Consider the following 17,154-nt stretch of genomic DNA (forward strand, 5'->3'; position numbering starts at 1 on the left):
CAAAGATGAGGACGGGAGAGGGAGGCAGATGCTGTCAATTCTATCAGAAAAGAGCTTCAGGTTTTCCCAAATATTCATTAAGGCCTCATGAAGCCACTAGAAAGCTGTGTGCCATAGAGGACACGACTTTAGTCTGGGAAAAGATTAACAGAATACGTAGCTGACCTCTTCCCCCACAAATAAAAGTAATTTTTTAAAAAAGAAAGAAAAACTGGGTGTAAGGGCTAGGAAAACTCAAATTCCTCACCTTCTTACTTTTCTTATTCCCCCCAAAGGTAAATAAATTCATCTCCAGAATAAGGTTAAAACTGACCATTTAGGTATAGATAAACACTTACCAAGTATGATTTTACTTTTAGTATAACAGATACTGAGCTCTACCACTGATAACTAACCAGCTCTACTGCTGATTTCAACCTGTGTAATTTTTAAAAAATATTTTATTTATTTATTTGAGAGAAGAGAGAGCATGAGCAGGGGTGGGGGAGGGACAGACAGAGAGGGAGAAGCAGACTCCCTGTGGGGCGGTGAGTCTGACATGGGGCTTGAACTCAGGACCCTGAGATTATGACCTGAGCTGAAGGCAGATGCTCAACCAACTGAGCGCCCCCAGCCTGTGTAATTCTTATGATTATTTCTAGCACCAAACAGCAAAACCACATTTGTTACAACAGCAACTGAAATATGTCAGGTATACATTCAATTGTAACATGATTCTTTTATCAAAAAGGAAAAAAAAAAAAAACCCAAATAATATGCAGCAAGAATAATTCAAGGTTGGAGAACACTCACTACCCAAATATAGGAATGGATAAGGTAAGATAATGTGTAATTCAACAAAACCTATTCTAAATTTTAGGTTTATCTGGGAGATCAAAGAAAAACAAACATATAAAAAGATAGGACATTTCATTTTTAATCAGTCAAAAATGAAGAGTTCTGGACAATGTCAAATTCCACACACCATAATGCTATAGTTACACATTAAATATAATTACTATCTATACATATGCAAAAATATAAAGTTCTATTTCATACAGTAAAACCCTTTATAGAAACCATTTTAAAAGTAAGCAGAACTTCTCAACATTAAAATGTGAGGTATAAGTCCTTCTAAAGGTTCCTTTAAAGGTTTTAAAACAAAATGCTAAATCTAAAGACAATGTCCTTTCTGTCAGTTCCCAAGTTAAATCTACTTAAAACAAAAGAAAAATCAATAGCTCAGTCACATACTATTTAAATAATATTGTTCAGGCATCTCTAAAATCCTCCATTTTTTCAAGTATGGAAATAGAACTCAAATATCCCACAATACAGTACTAAACAGATGGAATATTTAGGAAAGATTTTGTTGTCATATGGCATAATATTGTTTTATTTCTTCAATACATTTTGAAATAAATACCAGGTTTTGTTTCATTTTTCTTCTAAAAGGCCAAAATTACAATCTACATTTAAGATCATTTTGGCTGTGGTAAGACTTGAGTGTAAAATATAACATCAATATTTTATCACAAAAGTAAAGCTGGTAACAAATTATAAAAGAAGACAGTATCCTATTCAGATCTACCCAGGGATTAAAGCTCATCATGATAGAAATATTCATCATGAAGCTGTCTGCCATAATCTGTAGCTTCACTGGTAAGAAACAAGTCCTGGTTCTCCAGAATCTCTGCTTCCGAGAGCTTTCTGTCACTATTCAAATCCATTTCATCAATTAGGTGAAGAGCCTTTAAAACAAAACAAAATAAATCAAGTATAATAAGTATTTTCAGCAAGATGTTCACGTTTCGATGTGATTTGTTTGTCAAAATCATTCAGGTATGCCAAGTACTCTTTACTGTCTGAGTATCTCAAAATACTATACATTATAACCAGGGCTGTCTACGCTTTTCTCATTATCCTCCTTCTTAATTTCTGCTAGGTTCTGCCTCCTCCCTACTCAACTCCTATTTAGGATATCTCAAGGTTAAACCAAATTAATATAACCCATTTTGGGCCCCTATAGGTAAATTATAAACTTTAATTGTTCAATTCACTGTGTGGTCAAATTAATACATGATATAATCTTAACTTCCTTGTCTCCCTGATAATCTAAAACAGCTCACAGATTTCAGTCAAGAAATGGCATGCACGGATCCTAGACAAACAACTCTGGTACTTCTCTCTTCAGCTTAAGGCTTTGAACTTCCTTTCCTATCACTAGCACCTAATTTGGGGGAGAAAAAAGGGGTATATAGTCACTTTGTAACACTCACCTCTTCTTGTGCAATGCCCTGATTATTGGGTACTACCCAAGACAACAGCTCTTGGGGGTCAAGCCTGCCATCAGTATCTTTGTCATAATCATTCAGGAATCTATCCTTCTCAACCAGTATCCACTCTGGATCTTCATTTGCTGCTTAATGGCAAAAATAAAACAATAAATATCACAAGAATGTAACACGTATCCAATAAGAAGTTTGGTACGTCCCTAGAATAAAGGAAATGAACTTAAAGCTTACTACATAAAGGAAGCCCGATGAAACAGATCTACTTATCTGAAAAGTCCTGACATAAGTACACACTATATGATTTTCCAAAGTGACACTTAAGTTTAAATGGCTCAGAGTTTCTAGATCGATGTGTATTATCACAAACTCGTAAGTCTGTTAACTGCTGCTACTTGTTCTGGTATCTAGTTTTCCCACAGTTGAGCTGGGTAATGTTTTTATGTACATCGTGTGACTATATAAAGCTTCCTACATGTGCTTAGCAAGTAATACCATGTGTAATTTTAAAGTGAAATTCACAGGAAGTGATGCTTTTCAGCAATAATTCTGTCTGAAAAGACAGCCGTGAATAGAAAAAGCTGCATATGCAAACTCCTCAAATTTCAAACGCTCAGTAAGACACCTTCTACACCCGTATTTATAGTATTTTGTTTCTCTTTTAAGATCTACATGCAAAGGTACAGGATTTTGTTTAAAAATATCAACCTTTACTTTCTCGCCCATTTGAATTGAGAATGACATTATTTGTTTGAAAAGGAAGAAAAATCTTTGAATCCAGACATGGAACTAAAAGTGAGCGAGACCACGTTCTCACGTAGGCTGAGTCCTTCTGTTTTGCTTGTATTATATCTAACTTGGCAGAACAAGCAAAAATCAGGCGCACCTCTTTCTTGTTCCATTTTCCTCTGTCAAACACAGCTCTCAATGAGCAAGACTGTCTCTCAATTCCTTTCTTCTTTAATTCCATGCTTTTTTCCCTCCTTCCACACACCCAGGGTACTTACTTGGATCTCGCCTATAGTCACCAAGAAATTCTTCCAAACTAACAAATCCATCACCATTTTTGTCATGTTCTTCTAAAGCCTCTTGAATGACAAATTCCTGTTGCATGTTCATAAAAAACCAAAATAAAACAATTAGTCACAAAATTTTCCCACCACCACCTGAATCTATTCCAGTATAGAACTTCTTTAGGAATAATCATTTTTGTTGTACATTCTTGCAAACTGTCTTTCTAAACAGTGGAATTCAGAGACAGGAATAAAACCACAAGTACTGAGTAGCTTTAAATTCAACATCTTTAAGCTTCTACTAGCGAGAAGAACTCTGCTTTGCCCTCCTAAACAACCTCGGCATTAAACTCAAACTCCTATTTTCTGCATGTTTCCCTCCTTCTCCAAAAGGACACCTCTTACTACCCTGGTCTTCCTTAACTCCACTTTCCCTCCAGTCCATTAAAAACCCCAAAAGAACCCTTATCTTGGATCCCTCTGCCCAGAACTGTTGTTCTGCCTCCAGATCTAAAGCAAAGGTGCCGGGCCCCATAAACCTACACCTCCCTGCTTCCTCTTCCATCAAATCTACCCCATCCACCCCAAACTGCCCCAAATCTGTTCCTCTTTCTTATCATGGCTTATCAACCAGTCCTCTCTAACCCCAAGATTACACGATTTCTAGTTATACTGGACCCAAGATGACCTGTTTAATGGCCAGCTATTTCGGTTCTTCCCTTATTACCTTCCTATATCTTCTACCTTTTCTTACTTTGCCAGTCTCCACCCTGCACAGCACACCCACATCACGTTCTCCTTTATTTCAGAATCATAAAGTCTAAAAGAAAGAGAAACAGAAATACAAACCTAATCCTTATAATTTTTTCCCGTTTCAGTGGGCTCTCACTGCAGCTTGGAAGTCTGTCTCTGCCTCAGTTTCCCTAACACATACTCTAAAGCTGTTTTTTGAAAACTCCACTTTGAGTCTCACCGAAACACTCTCCAAATACTCTCTTGGCAAAGACCCACCCATTTTTCCAAACAAGGTACAAGGCTTCTGAAATGCCTGTTTACCAGCATTGCATTCTCCCCTTTAATTACCTCTATTTTTATGCCTATTCCTCTCATCCTTCCCTTCAATCTCAGGAATTAAAGTTATCTTTCCCCCTTCTCTAGAGTGAAGCCCTCAAGAGTCTTCCTAGATCCCATCCTTTCTCATTTCCTGAGTGCTTTCTTTCACTTTTAGCTCTGGCCTCTCCTAAGGCTCCACTCTCTTCTCTGTTAGCTCCTTCTTCTATGCCTTTAAACACATTCAAGTCCCCTGCACGCTTTAATTACCATCCTGGTTTCTTTTCTCCCATGCCAGGTCTCTTATAGGTTACGTTTATTATTCTCATTTCCTCACTACCTGCTGCCACCCAAATACCTTTCAGCCTGGATTCTAGCAACACAACTGTAACGAAAATATATTCTCAAAAGTCTCCAATTCTAGCCAAACCCAAGGGCTTCCTTTATATTTGTATGAAATAACACTTAAATACAAGTTGTTACTTTTTAAAAAATCAAATGTTACAGATTTTACATATAGAAATCAGGATCTTAACCAGAGATCCAAAGATTACTTTTAGAGAATCTGAGGATCTCCTGAAATTATTATCCCATATTTTGTGTATATGAGTATATGTAATTTTTCTGGGACAGAGTCCATAGATTGCTTATTTTTATTTATTATTTTTGTGTGAGAGAGCACTAGTGCACGTGCGCACACACGCGACTGCGAAGAGGGAGGGCTGTGGGGGGAGGGAGACAGGGAGACTCTTCAGCAGGCTTCACACCCAGTGTGAGCCGGGCGCTGTGCTTGATCTCACAACCCTGAGATTATGACGTGAGCCATAATCAAGAGTCGGATGCTTAACCTACTGAGTCACCCAGGTGCCCCGACTGCTCTTTATTTTTAAAGGAGTCTTGATGCAAGATGAGTTAAGAATCCCTGATTAAAATGACTATTCTTCCATTCAAGTTATCCTCTTGGGAAACAACAGACTTATTTCAATAATGTTGCCATGGTTAAAATAAATTTTGGAACTTTATGAATGAAAGTTTCTCTAAATTCTAACTTTTAATCCAAATCAAAATCACCTAGTTGATCTTGCACCCTGCCTTTTCCTTTATCAAATATATTCTTAAATGGAAAAAGTGAAACACCAAAACAAATTAAGGTAAATACGAATTAATGAAGCTGCTCTAAATGAGACACCACTTTATGATCACACCTCTTATGTGCTGCAATCAACTCCCAACTCGGCACAATCAAAGAACATCCTTTCCCATCCTGACACACCCCATTCTGTCAAATGTACACCATTTTAATAATTTTACACAAGCTCAAAATCTCAGAGTCATCTCTGACTCTTCCTTTCTCTTCTCATACTTATTTAGTCAGTCAACATTCCTGCTTGTGCTTCCTTCAAAACGATGTTCACGTCCATTTCATGCCATTGCCACATCATACTCTTGGACTGCAGCATGGTATGCCCAAATTATTTCATTGCTTTCACTGGTCATTCCCCTGCCAGTCTTCAAGTCAATTATTCCTTAATTCCCCAGATAATCAGTATCCATCATGCTCTGCCTGCCATGCTAGGAAGGGTGCAATTAGCTTGTCTCAACTTAATTTTGGCACTTGAACAAATTGTGCTCTGCACTGTTCTAAAATTAGGTTGTGTATTTTGTGCCAAGTGAGAAACCAGAAGCCTCAATGGCAAAAGTGGTGGCAACAGTCGTGTCTTGCCACTGAGCTATGGAGAAAAATGTTATTTGCACCCTTGTTATTCAAAGGCAGCAGCTTCTAACCATGACCCATTTAACATAAAGCTGTATCTTCCCTCCCTGAAATATCCAGAGAACCAAGCCACACAGCTAGAGGCTGAGGCTAGACAATAAACCTTAATATAAATACTTAGTCTATTTTCTACAAAGCTATTTGTTGTATTAGTCTTTACTCTCCAACATGATAGTTTCTCTTCTCAAGAAGCTTGCCAAGTCATAGTAGGGACTCAATCAATGTTTGTTGAGTTAAATGTAGAGTTCAACAAAAGTTCTGAAGAACTGGTACTTCTTTTAAGTACTAAAGGATGAGAAGACTCATTATGCCTCTTGCTGTAAACACATTAGTCAGTAGCAGCTTCATCACCCCCTAAAACCCTATGAAAAGGGATCCAAAGGTGGTAAGTTTTCCCAGAGCCAAAGTTTTTGCAAGTGATGTTGTAAACTAAACAGGAAATACTGATGTTACTGATATTGGAAAACAGAGAAAAGTCTGAAAGCTACAAAAAGGAAGGCAATGAAGGGAATGTGGCTGTGCAGGAGAAAACAGCCAGGAAGATTTACCTTCTCCCTCCATATGATGGAGATTTACCTTCTCCCTCCATATGATGGAGATTTACCTTCTACCTTCTCATCAGCACCCCTCCCCCCACCACCAGAAACCTTTTCCCACCCCTATCTTAAGTGGGGAGAACTTTGGATCTTGCTGTCTCTTAAAATTCCAGTTGCCCCATACAATTCATTTTAATGACTTAGAAAAAAACAGGTTTTAAAGTTTTGGTCACTCAAGAACTCTCTTAAAACTTTTCTTCCTTACCATCATATAATCAACTTCTTCAGGATGCTCAAAAGCAATAAATTCTTCAAGATTCAAACCAGGACCTGCATCTTGGTTTGCTTTCTCAAATCGCTTTTTGTCCTTTAAATGAAGCTTTGAAAATTAAACATTGAACATGATTAAGATCTTACCCACGTGGAAACATCATTATACATACTTTGAAAATTACATACTATGTGAAATCTAAAGTACATTCTCATACATTATCTTATCTTCCTTCACATCATTCTCTTGAAGGTAGGTTAGAAAAATCACAAACATTTATGAGAAGCAATAGAGAGACAGACTCTAGAGTCAGAGACGCAGATCTGAATTCCAGCAATGCCACTTACCAGCTGTGGCAAGGGCATTTTGCTTAACTTAGGGCAAACTGCTTACCCTCTCTGGTTTTCTCAACTATAAAATCGGGATAAAACTATTAAGCAATTGGGATGAGGACCCCTATCAAGCAATTAGTAAACCTGAGCATTTAAAAAATGTAATATGTTACATGTTACATATTATTATTACTGATAGAGAACGGAAAGTAAATGATTTATTGAGAGGGATGTCAGAAATACAGCTAAAATAGGTTGGATTCTGATCCTCCCTGTTCTTCTACAGTACTGCACCACTCTCTTCTTTAACAATCTCAGCTGTTTTGGATGCCCAAAAAGCAATAAATTCAGACTATGTGTTAATTCTTGATATGCCATTATCAAATTGTTTCTGGTCCTTGGAATGACTGCAAAAATGTTTAACAGGTTTCAGAAAAACAGTCCTCATATGAGAATACTTTTGATATATGTATCTAATATTTGGAAGTCTATTCTTGGTAGTCTCTTTATAGTGTTAATAATTATGTATGTTCAGGCATAAATATCAAAAGCTGAAGTGGACCTATTTTGAGGTTATGTAAATCTTCCTTTTTCTCTTTTTGTAAAGTATGCTCAAGTAGTAAATCAAATAGCAGCTATTAGGGACAAAATGCTTTTAATGCATTTTTCAAAGGTAATTCTGTAATCAAGAGCCTTGGAAGCCAATAGTGCTATATTGCTAATTCTGCATAAATTCCATTTTGAGTATTTCTGGGAAAAACTCTCCTTTCTATAAACTACATGTATTAAACAGCATATTTAAAAACACACAATTTCAAATATTTTAGGAGCTTTTAATTTATGTGTCTCACTGTTGAAAAGAAATGCTCTTTTCAGTTTTCTAGAACAGAAGTTAGGTGGCCGTCATTTACTGAACACTACTTCTTTTACAATGACTGATTTACAGTGGAGAGGCTCACTTCTTCCCCCAAAGAATTCATCTTTTAAACCATCCAGTTTCCATTAGCCAGTTATACTTACCAAATCATGACAGAAACAACAACAACAACAACAAACTTGTTTCCAAATAGCTGCTTTTAACTTCATGTTTCTTAATTTCAGATAACTAGACCAAATAATTTACACTTGATGTTCAGGGGTTTAACACGGGGAGAGGTAGACAAACAAGAATTTGAGATACTTTGTTGAGTCCATCAAGTTCTTTTTGAATAAACCACTATTCAAAATACTAAGTGCTTAGATTTCCTTATGAAAGAACCCTTCAGTTTGGAGCAAAAAGGTCCATGTTTCAGCAGTGGGAGCTGAATTTGGCCAAATTTGCCTATGGAAAGAAAGGATCTCTTTCAGCAAGCTCAGATTGTTTTTAAAAAAATTAAGGAAAGTAGTTTTCTGGTTCACATTTCTCAGATTTTTAAAATAAGATTAAATAATGAGATTTTAAAAAGCAGTTTTATTCATGGTCATTTGAAGAAAACCATTTAAGAGCAACTCAAATTAAAGAAGCCAATACACAGAAAGACTGTTTTTCCAAAATGGCAAACGATAACAACAAAAAAAGGCTGTCAGTTTCATAAAACCTCAGCACACTTTTTTTTTTCTGTGTAAAAATATCGTATTCCAGTGGAGAATAGAAAGTGCTACATACAGTAGTAAAAAGGTAGAAATGACCATAATCATTTATTTTCATATTATAACAGAAACTTGTGAAGCACAAATCTGCCATCTTTTGGTAGACTTATGATTTTACATGAGTAAATATATAATATGTGATACCAGAACAAAAATCTAGGTCTTAAAAATTCTGATGAGCCACATCCCAGATTATATCTTACATAAATAAATATTGCTTGTACATGCACATTCAGCAGCTGGCTTTGGAAGTTACACCAAATGAACTTTTGCCAGGTAGGTTCCCAAACTTTAATTATCTTGCTTAAAAGTGCTGACTATAATTATTCATCATTACATAAAGAAATGCTTTTTCAGGCATTTCACAGCACAAGAGGGTCCTTACTATAGGTTATCTCCATTCTTTACATGGAAACTTATGAAAAATTAAAAAAAAAATTTGATGCCTGAATTTTATGTTAAGATTTATTTATTTGAGAGGAAGTATGGGGGGGGTGGCGAAGCAGAAGGAGAGGGAGAGAGAGAGGATCTCAAGAAGACTCCTGGCTGAGTACAGAGTTTGACAGGGGGCTCCATCTCAAGACCCTGAAATCATGACCTGAGCTGAAAGCAAGAGTTAGAAGCTTAACTGAATGAGCCACCCAGGCACCCCTTTGTTGTTGTTGTTGTTTTTAACAGGCTTCCATATAGAAAAATTTTATTTTATTTAGATATCCAATTACTTTTGTTGGTTAGTTATGGTATAATGTTAAGTCTGTAACTTTGATTAAGACTGATCCATTCTTCATCCTTGCTTTTTTAATTTGAAGAATAATGCAGAAGTTTCTGGGTTCATCTTTATACCCCACGTCCAATTTTAGGGGGTTTATATCAAATTCTAATAAAGCATTATGATTAGGACTTCATGTAGAGACATGAAAAGAGACATGAGATAATATCTCATGTAGGGATATTCCTGGGTTGTCACAGAATAACCAACAGGACTCCCATTGAGAAGTGTTCATTTTAGGGATCCATCAATTCCTTAACACTATTAAGATCTATCTAATTCGGGGCGCCTGGGTGGCTCAGTTGTTAAGCATCTGCCTTCGGCTCAGGTCATGATTCCAGGTCCTGGGATAGAGCTCCGCATCGGGCTCCCGGCTCGGCGGGAAGCCTGCTTCTCCCTCTCCCACTCCCCCTGCTTGTATTCCCTCTCTCGCTGTGTCTCTCTCTGTCAAATAAATAAATAAAATCTTTAAAAAAAAAAAAAAGATCTATCTAATTCATTCTTAAAAAGTAGTCTTATAATCAACATGTACTGAGTACCTGGGTGGTGAACACAGTATTAGAACCAGACACTTTTTAAAACAAAAACTGTTCAAAAGCAGTTTATATTAATGAGTCCTGTATCTCTTCAAAGTGAAGATTTTCTTCTCAACACCACCATCTGTTACTAATCACACCCACCCAAGAATACAGACTCAAGAAACCAAACACACATATTTCTCATGTTTTGATGGGATATCATTAAATCTTTTGGGTGCCAAAAGGAAAAAAAAAAAGGACACAATTATAATCTGATTCTAGTAAGATTTTATTTTTTATTTATTTATTTTTTCTAGTAAGATTTTATAATACTATATTTAACTTCTCTTGTTACCTAGCAGGGAAATCATAATATCATACCATGGTTTGGTTTTAGAAAAGTCTCAGAACTCGAATGGTGCTTTTAAGATTAATTAATTCCTACAGGATATCTCTAGACAGACAAATCCCAAATCTCATTATCATTTGTTTCTTTTTTAGCACTAAGTAGTAAAAAGACTGATTTCCACTCTCTTCAGTCTGCTGTAAGATGAAGACCCAAATAAGGAGGAAAAAAGTGAAAAGGAATCTTAACTAATCTAAAACTGATATAGTTAACCAATGCTTCAACAATTTTAAAAAGCTAATTCTATACTAAATATTAAATACAAACCTACGTGAATCACACATGCTTTCTTCAACAATATTCTCTTAAATCAACAGAGAACTGTTTACCAGCCCAACTGCTACAATAGTATATTTAATAGTATAGTATAATAAATATATTACTATTTCTCCATACGATTATCCTCATTTTTTTGATATGAGGAAACTGAGGCATAAGGAAGTTTAATAACTTACCCACAACTACACAACTGTTAAATTATACAGCTGGATGTGAAGCTGGGCAGACTGGCTCCAAGGCTGAAGCCCTTAAACTCTACAATGGTGGCATATGCAGAGCATATGCATAGTCATTAGCAGAAAAAGCAATCCACTTTGTGTTAGTGATGGCCTACAGAGTTCAAGTGGCCAATATGATCCTAAAATAAACAGCATGTACAATGATAAATATGGCCACAACAAAAACTAAAAGGTAGGTACCCACAATGGGATAAGTAAAGGAACAGAAGAGGCTCAAATGTTTTCCAAGCACTCTTGACTAGTATTTTGGGAATAATAGTTTGCTACAAGGTGTTTGGTTTTGTTTTTTTCCACATATAAAAACATACCTTAAAAAAAAAAAAGTCTTTATAATGGGGTGCTTCGGTGGCTCAGTCAGTTAAGCATCTGAATCTTGATTTCAGCTCAGGTCATGATCTCAGGGTCCTGGGATTGAGCCCTGAATCAGGCTCTGCTCTCAGGGGGAGTCTGCTTGTCCCTCTCCCTCCCTTTCCCCACATGCTGTCTCTCTCTCTCTCTAAAATAAATAAAATAAAATCTTTATTTAAATATAAAGTCTTTATAATTACCTTTGAAATATAGAAGTATTGAAATAGCAACTTCTTAAGCTTATAGTCCTTTGTCTTGAAAAGTTCCTACAAATTACTAAAAGTTCTTATTAATTCCTAAATAAAAATGGTCTTCCTCACCTCTGCTTAAAAAGCATTAGAACAAGACATCTTTTAATTTTGACAAATTAAACCATGAGAATCAACAAAACTCATAGTGATACTAAATCTTCAAAAATGAGTTATTTTAAATGGTACAGCGTCTATGGAAGACCATATGGCAGTCCCTCAAAAAATTGAAAATAGAATTACTATATGATCGAGCAATTCCATTTTGGGGTATATACCCAAAAGAATTAAAAGCAGGGTCTCAAAGAGGTATTTGTACAACCATGTTCATAGCAGCATTATTCACAATAGCCAAAAAGTTGAAGCAACCCATGTATCTATCAGTAGATGGATAAACAAAATGTGGTATATTCACACAATAAAATATTACTCAGTCTTAAAAAGGAAATTCTCACACACAACATTATGAGAACATTATGTTAAGTGAAGTAAGCTACTCACAAAAAGACAAAAATATGTATGATTCCACTTATATGAGGTACCAAGAGGAGTCAAATTCAGAGACAGAAAGTAGAATGGTGGTTGCCAGGGGCCTACAGGCGAAGGAATGGGGAGTTGTTTAATGGGTTTAGAATTTCAGTTTTGCAAGGTGAAAAGAGTTCTGGAGATGGGTTGTATCAACAGTCTGAAGGTACTTAACACTATGGAACTGCACACTTAAAAATGGTTAAATTTTATGTGTATTTTATTACAATTTAAAAAATTTTGTATTATTTTATATAAAACTATCTGTTTAAAAATGGGAATTGGCCTCTATATTCTTAGTAACTATGATATAAAACTGTTCAATTATAACAAAAAATAAAATATTGAGATATATATTCAAAATACACTAAAAAGCAACTCAAAATGAGGACAAATGATGCCGCTGAGAAAAACAGATGCAAGGATAATTTAGGTAGTGCAGAATAAGAGGTCAAAATCCCGCTAGAAAGGAAATCATCAAAATGACCAGTGAAGTGGAACAGGTGATTGCCCAGAGAACAAGGCAACCCCAGTCTATGAGCTCAGGCCCTCTTGTGCTCATTCATGCAGGAAGGAAAAGTGAACTGATATGATCAAAAGGAACAACCTGCGCACTGGTACTCACCTGCCTAAAAGACTCCTCTTCTGCATCATCCAGAGCAGTGTTCTCATCAAAATCGATCACACGATCATACATCTGAATGTTGTATTCATCCCATGACACACTACCATCACTGTTTTTGTCATATTCAACAAACTGTTGTTTTGCTTCTTGCATAGCATAATGTTTAAAAGACATCTGAATCCACGAACTGAGTTCGCCTGTGAGAATTTCCCAGAACACAAATGAATGTTGACAATAATTCTGATATTTACAGAAGTGAAGGTTTCTAAACTTTCTCTAAAAGAAAACAAAAATCTTGAGTGTTTTCAAATACTGAGTGAGAACTAGCCCAGTTGTATCCATAGAAATAGGAGTAGAAGGTGTGAGAGTGGTTTGGAGTCCAAGAATATAACAATATGTGATCCAAACAGAATGCAAGGTCCTTGAGTAGTTTGGGTATGTTTTGTTCATTGAGGTACTCTAAATTCCTAGAAAGTACCTGGCTCAATCAGTTATTTGTTAAATGAATTACCACTTGGCCAAAATAGTACTTGACTTTTAAAAATTATCATCCACAAAATTGCAGATAACGTTTGCTAACTATCACAGATCTCTCAGGAGGTACAAATACGTTAATAATGACCTATTTATTCTAATATGTATTAGAAAAAAGTGTTTTCCATTTATTAAAGTAATATAAAGTTTACCTTTAAAATAAATTTTATTTATTTATTTTTTTAAAGATTTTATTTATTTATTTGAGACAGAGAGAATGAGAGAGACAGAGAGCACATGAGAAGGGGGAGGGTCAGAGGGAGAAGCAGACTCCCTGCCAAGCAGGGAGCCCGATGCGGGACTCGATCCAGGGACTCCAGGATCATGACCTGAGCCGAAGGCAGTCGCTTAACCAACTGAGCCACCCAGGCGCCCAATAAAATAAATTTTATGTTGAGTTGAATCAAAACCATATTAAGGAAATAATAGATGGTAAGTAGCTAGGGCCTAAATTGTGAAAATGTATTCAAGTGACTGAAGTTTGAGAAACATTGTTACAGTATATGTCCTTCAACCATCATAAAACTTCTGGAGAAAATTTTAACAAAAGTATGGGTAGCATTTATGACTTAAGCCCTTCTTGCAACAGCTCTGTCTTGGTACCTGAAGACATGGGGGAAAGTTTCTAAATCTCTAATGTCCACATTCAGGTCAACTTTAAAAAATCTACTCAGAGATATTTACTACACTGCATTATAGAAAAAAGGTGGTAGGGAGAAGAACATGAATATTTGCAAGGATAGCAAGAGTACAGCATTTGGTTTAAAGGTTACACACCATTTGGTTTAAAGAGTGGTACCCCTTTATTGGTCTGGGGGAGGTCAGGTGAATAGAAAAGTAAAGACACTGTCTCTCCTGAAACTCTAAATTAAGGCAGAATTACAATTATTATAGCAACCATATACTGAACAATTATTATATATCAGGTCCTCCATATATGTTGTCTCTGATCTTCAAAACAAGGCAATTCTTATCATTTTCCATTTCCATTTCTAATCTAATCTATTTTACAGTTTAAGAAATTGCCATTTGGAATTGAGGACTCACAGCTGGTAAGTAGCAGAATCCAGATTCAAACCTATGTTTGGCTCCAAAGCCCAAACTCCTTCCACTGAATTTTGTTCTCTTTCAAGAACCTGAGTCCAGTCCTGGACTTTAAAGTGCAAATTAGCAAACTTCTCTGAAGGGTCCTACAAGTACAATGAGGGTTTCTTCTGGTTTATTTAAAGAGATCATCGTGACATAATAGAATACAGAATGGAAAAGGGGCCAGAAACATGGGTTCACACTTCAGCTCTGTCACAAGGGGCAAGTTTGCCCTCTCAAGTTTTTTTCTCTTATGTAAAATGAAGATTTGAACTAAGTTCCTTTTAACTTTAAAATTTTTTAAAGTTTACTATTAAATATTTGAATATTTACAGGCCCTTACAGACAGGTACCACAGTCTTCCAAATCAATTTTTTCTGTGTGCTTGCTAGTGTAACCAAAGATGGACAGACCTATTCTTAGTGGACAAACTACATTCTAAAGCTTTTGTTTTTATTTAGAGAAACCAAAATCTTAATATTCCCGAGGGCACCAATTTTACTGACAACGCATCTTAAATTTACCAATTAGTTTGCAATTCTCTCTCCAGCAACTTCAGTCCTTAGATGGTAAGCTATAAGAGTTATAGCAAAATATCTCCTGAATTTTTTTGGAAGATCAATTTGGAAAGTTGATATGGTTCACCACTTGAATTAAGCAATGAGGAGAGACAGTTGCAAAGCAACTGAATATTCTTTTAATATTCTGTGCATTTCATTTCTGACTGGAGAAACTACCTAAGAGCACTCAGATTTTTTTTTAATCTTTTTTTTTTTTAATTTTTATTTATTCATCTGAGAGAGAATGAGATAGAGAGAGCATGAGAGGGGGGAGGGTCAGAGGGAGAAGCAGACTCCCTGCTGAGATTTTTTTTTTTTTTTTTTTTTTTAAAGTAAGCTCTACACCCAACCTGGGGCTTGTACTCATGATCCAGAGATCAAGAATTGCATGCTCCAGCCAGTCAGGTGCCCCTCAGACTGTTTTTTTTTTTTTTTTTTAAGTGAAGGATATTAAAAACTGAATTAAAAGCAAGAAATTTGGATTCTAGTCCTGGCTTTGCCACTCATTTTAGAAAGGCACTTACCCCTCTGGACTTCAGTATCTTCAGCTCTACAAAGAGAGGTGGACAAGATGATTCTAAGACCCCTACCAGCTGTGATAATTTGTGATTATCATAAATTCACATGCAACAGGTCTTTTTCCACTTAAAAAAAGATGCAAATCCTTAAATTCCTAATGAAACATATATCAAAAGAGCAATAAATCACGTCATGCCATAAGAAGGTTTCTGACATATTGTTGACACTGATAAAAGTCATATGAGGAATACGGTGTTTGTTCAATGTATGACTTGCACATATCGACTGAGTCAACGATGTTTATGTATTACTGGAGAAAGTCCTGATTTTTACTTGGGACCTCTATCTAAAGATTTTCAGATATAAACCTACTCAGCATGTCTTCTTCCCCTTCTCACAGTACACTCTCATTTGTTGCAACACTAGCAATCTACACGCAACAGACAGCCCTGCTTAAATGTTCGTGTTTCTGTCTCCTACAAAGGGACTTCTCCATTGTTAGTTGTGTAGGACGTCCTTACTTTCCGTGAGAAAGCCATCTGAGTCCAAGTCAATTTTCTTTATGATTGACTTCAGTCTTTTGTGTTGCTCTTCGGGGGAGAGTTTAACATATTCATCGACTTCTTCCTTCAGAGGGGTAAGCGATACACAGAGGGATAGAGCATTACTATCAGTGGGGCAAAATGGTGGAAAAAAAATAAGGCTACCAGAAGCCTTCTCTGCCCAGGGTTTTTGGGGTGACCCACACCTGTTCTCCAAGGCCCTTGCCTCCTACACACCCTCAGTGACCATGCCCCGGGTCGGGAGGGTGGAAGGGATCCGGCTCCCGGGCCGCGCTATTTCCTCAGGCGTAGAGGCCTCGGGGTCCCCCAGAGAGTGAGCGGCGCCCCGCCCGGACCCCATGGTCAGGCCGCCCGGGCCAGGCCTAGCCTGGCCGCCCCTTTGTCCCGGGACAAAGCCCGCGGAAGCTGCGGTTCGACGCGCGACCCTCCCAGCCCCGAGCCTGGCCACCTCACCTGGCCGCCCAACAACGCCTCACGGTCGTAGTCGCTGCGGTGCTCGCCCTGCGGGTAGTGCAGCTCCTCGGCGTCCCCGGCGCTGGCTACCGCAGCGCACAGCAGCAGCAGCCCCAGCGCCGCGGGCCTCGGGCCCAGCCGCATCGCTCCGGCCCGCCGCGGACACAGAGAGGGGAAGAAGGAGGCCGGCGGGGGCTCAGGCCCGCGGCTGCGCTCCGCGGGCGGCTGCGGACTGGCGGCGCGGCGTACGTGGGGAGGAGGGAACGCGACGCGCAGGGGGCGGTGGCCGCCGTTACTCGGGCTCGCGCAGCTTGGCGCCCGAGCGACAACTGCGGTGATGGGGATGGCCGGGCCGAGGCCTATATGGCCCGGCGGAGGGGCGGGGCGCCAGGCCGCGCCGCTGATTGGGCCGCACGGCGCTGGGGACGGGCCGCGGCGCGGTGGCGGTCCGCGGCGGGCCCAACGGCTCCTCGGTTCTAGCGGTGGCTGCCGGGAGGGGAGAACCCCGCGGGCGCCTTCCTCTGCCCCTCCGAAAACATGCCCCCACCTTTCTCCCGCCCTGTCTCTTCCCGTCGGCCTTGTTACTGCCAGAAATTCTCTGTCCAGT

The 17,154-nt window shown here is 38.1% G+C and overlaps 1 protein-coding gene across 2 annotated transcripts; it reads right to left on the minus strand.

Annotated features, from left to right (window-relative positions):
- Nucleotides 1-900: 900 nt before the first annotated feature.
- On the minus strand, nt 901-16,866 carry RCN2 (reticulocalbin 2). Of its 2 annotated transcripts, none has more exons than XM_034993722.1 (7): nt 16,548-16,866; nt 16,053-16,158; nt 12,833-13,029; nt 6,909-7,022; nt 3,278-3,374; nt 2,259-2,398; nt 901-1,730 (listed from the first exon to the last, which is right to left on the minus strand). In XM_034993722.1, exons 1-7 carry the CDS (start codon nt 16,689-16,691, stop codon nt 1,578-1,580), a joined length of 951 nt encoding a protein of 316 aa, XP_034849613.1. In that variant the 5' UTR covers nt 16,692-16,866; the 3' UTR covers nt 901-1,577. The 2 variants fall into 2 exon arrangements, with proteins under 2 accessions (XP_034849613.1, XP_034849612.1); XM_034993721.1 differs by having other exon boundaries at nt 2,259-2,401.
- Between the last annotated feature and the right edge of the window lie 288 nt (nt 16,867-17,154).

Source organism: Mirounga leonina, unplaced genomic scaffold (assembly GCF_011800145.1).
Source record: "Mirounga leonina isolate KUSES-001 unplaced genomic scaffold, KU_Mleo_1.0 Mir_91, whole genome shotgun sequence".
Lineage (NCBI taxonomy): Eukaryota > Metazoa > Chordata > Mammalia > Carnivora > Phocidae > Mirounga > Mirounga leonina.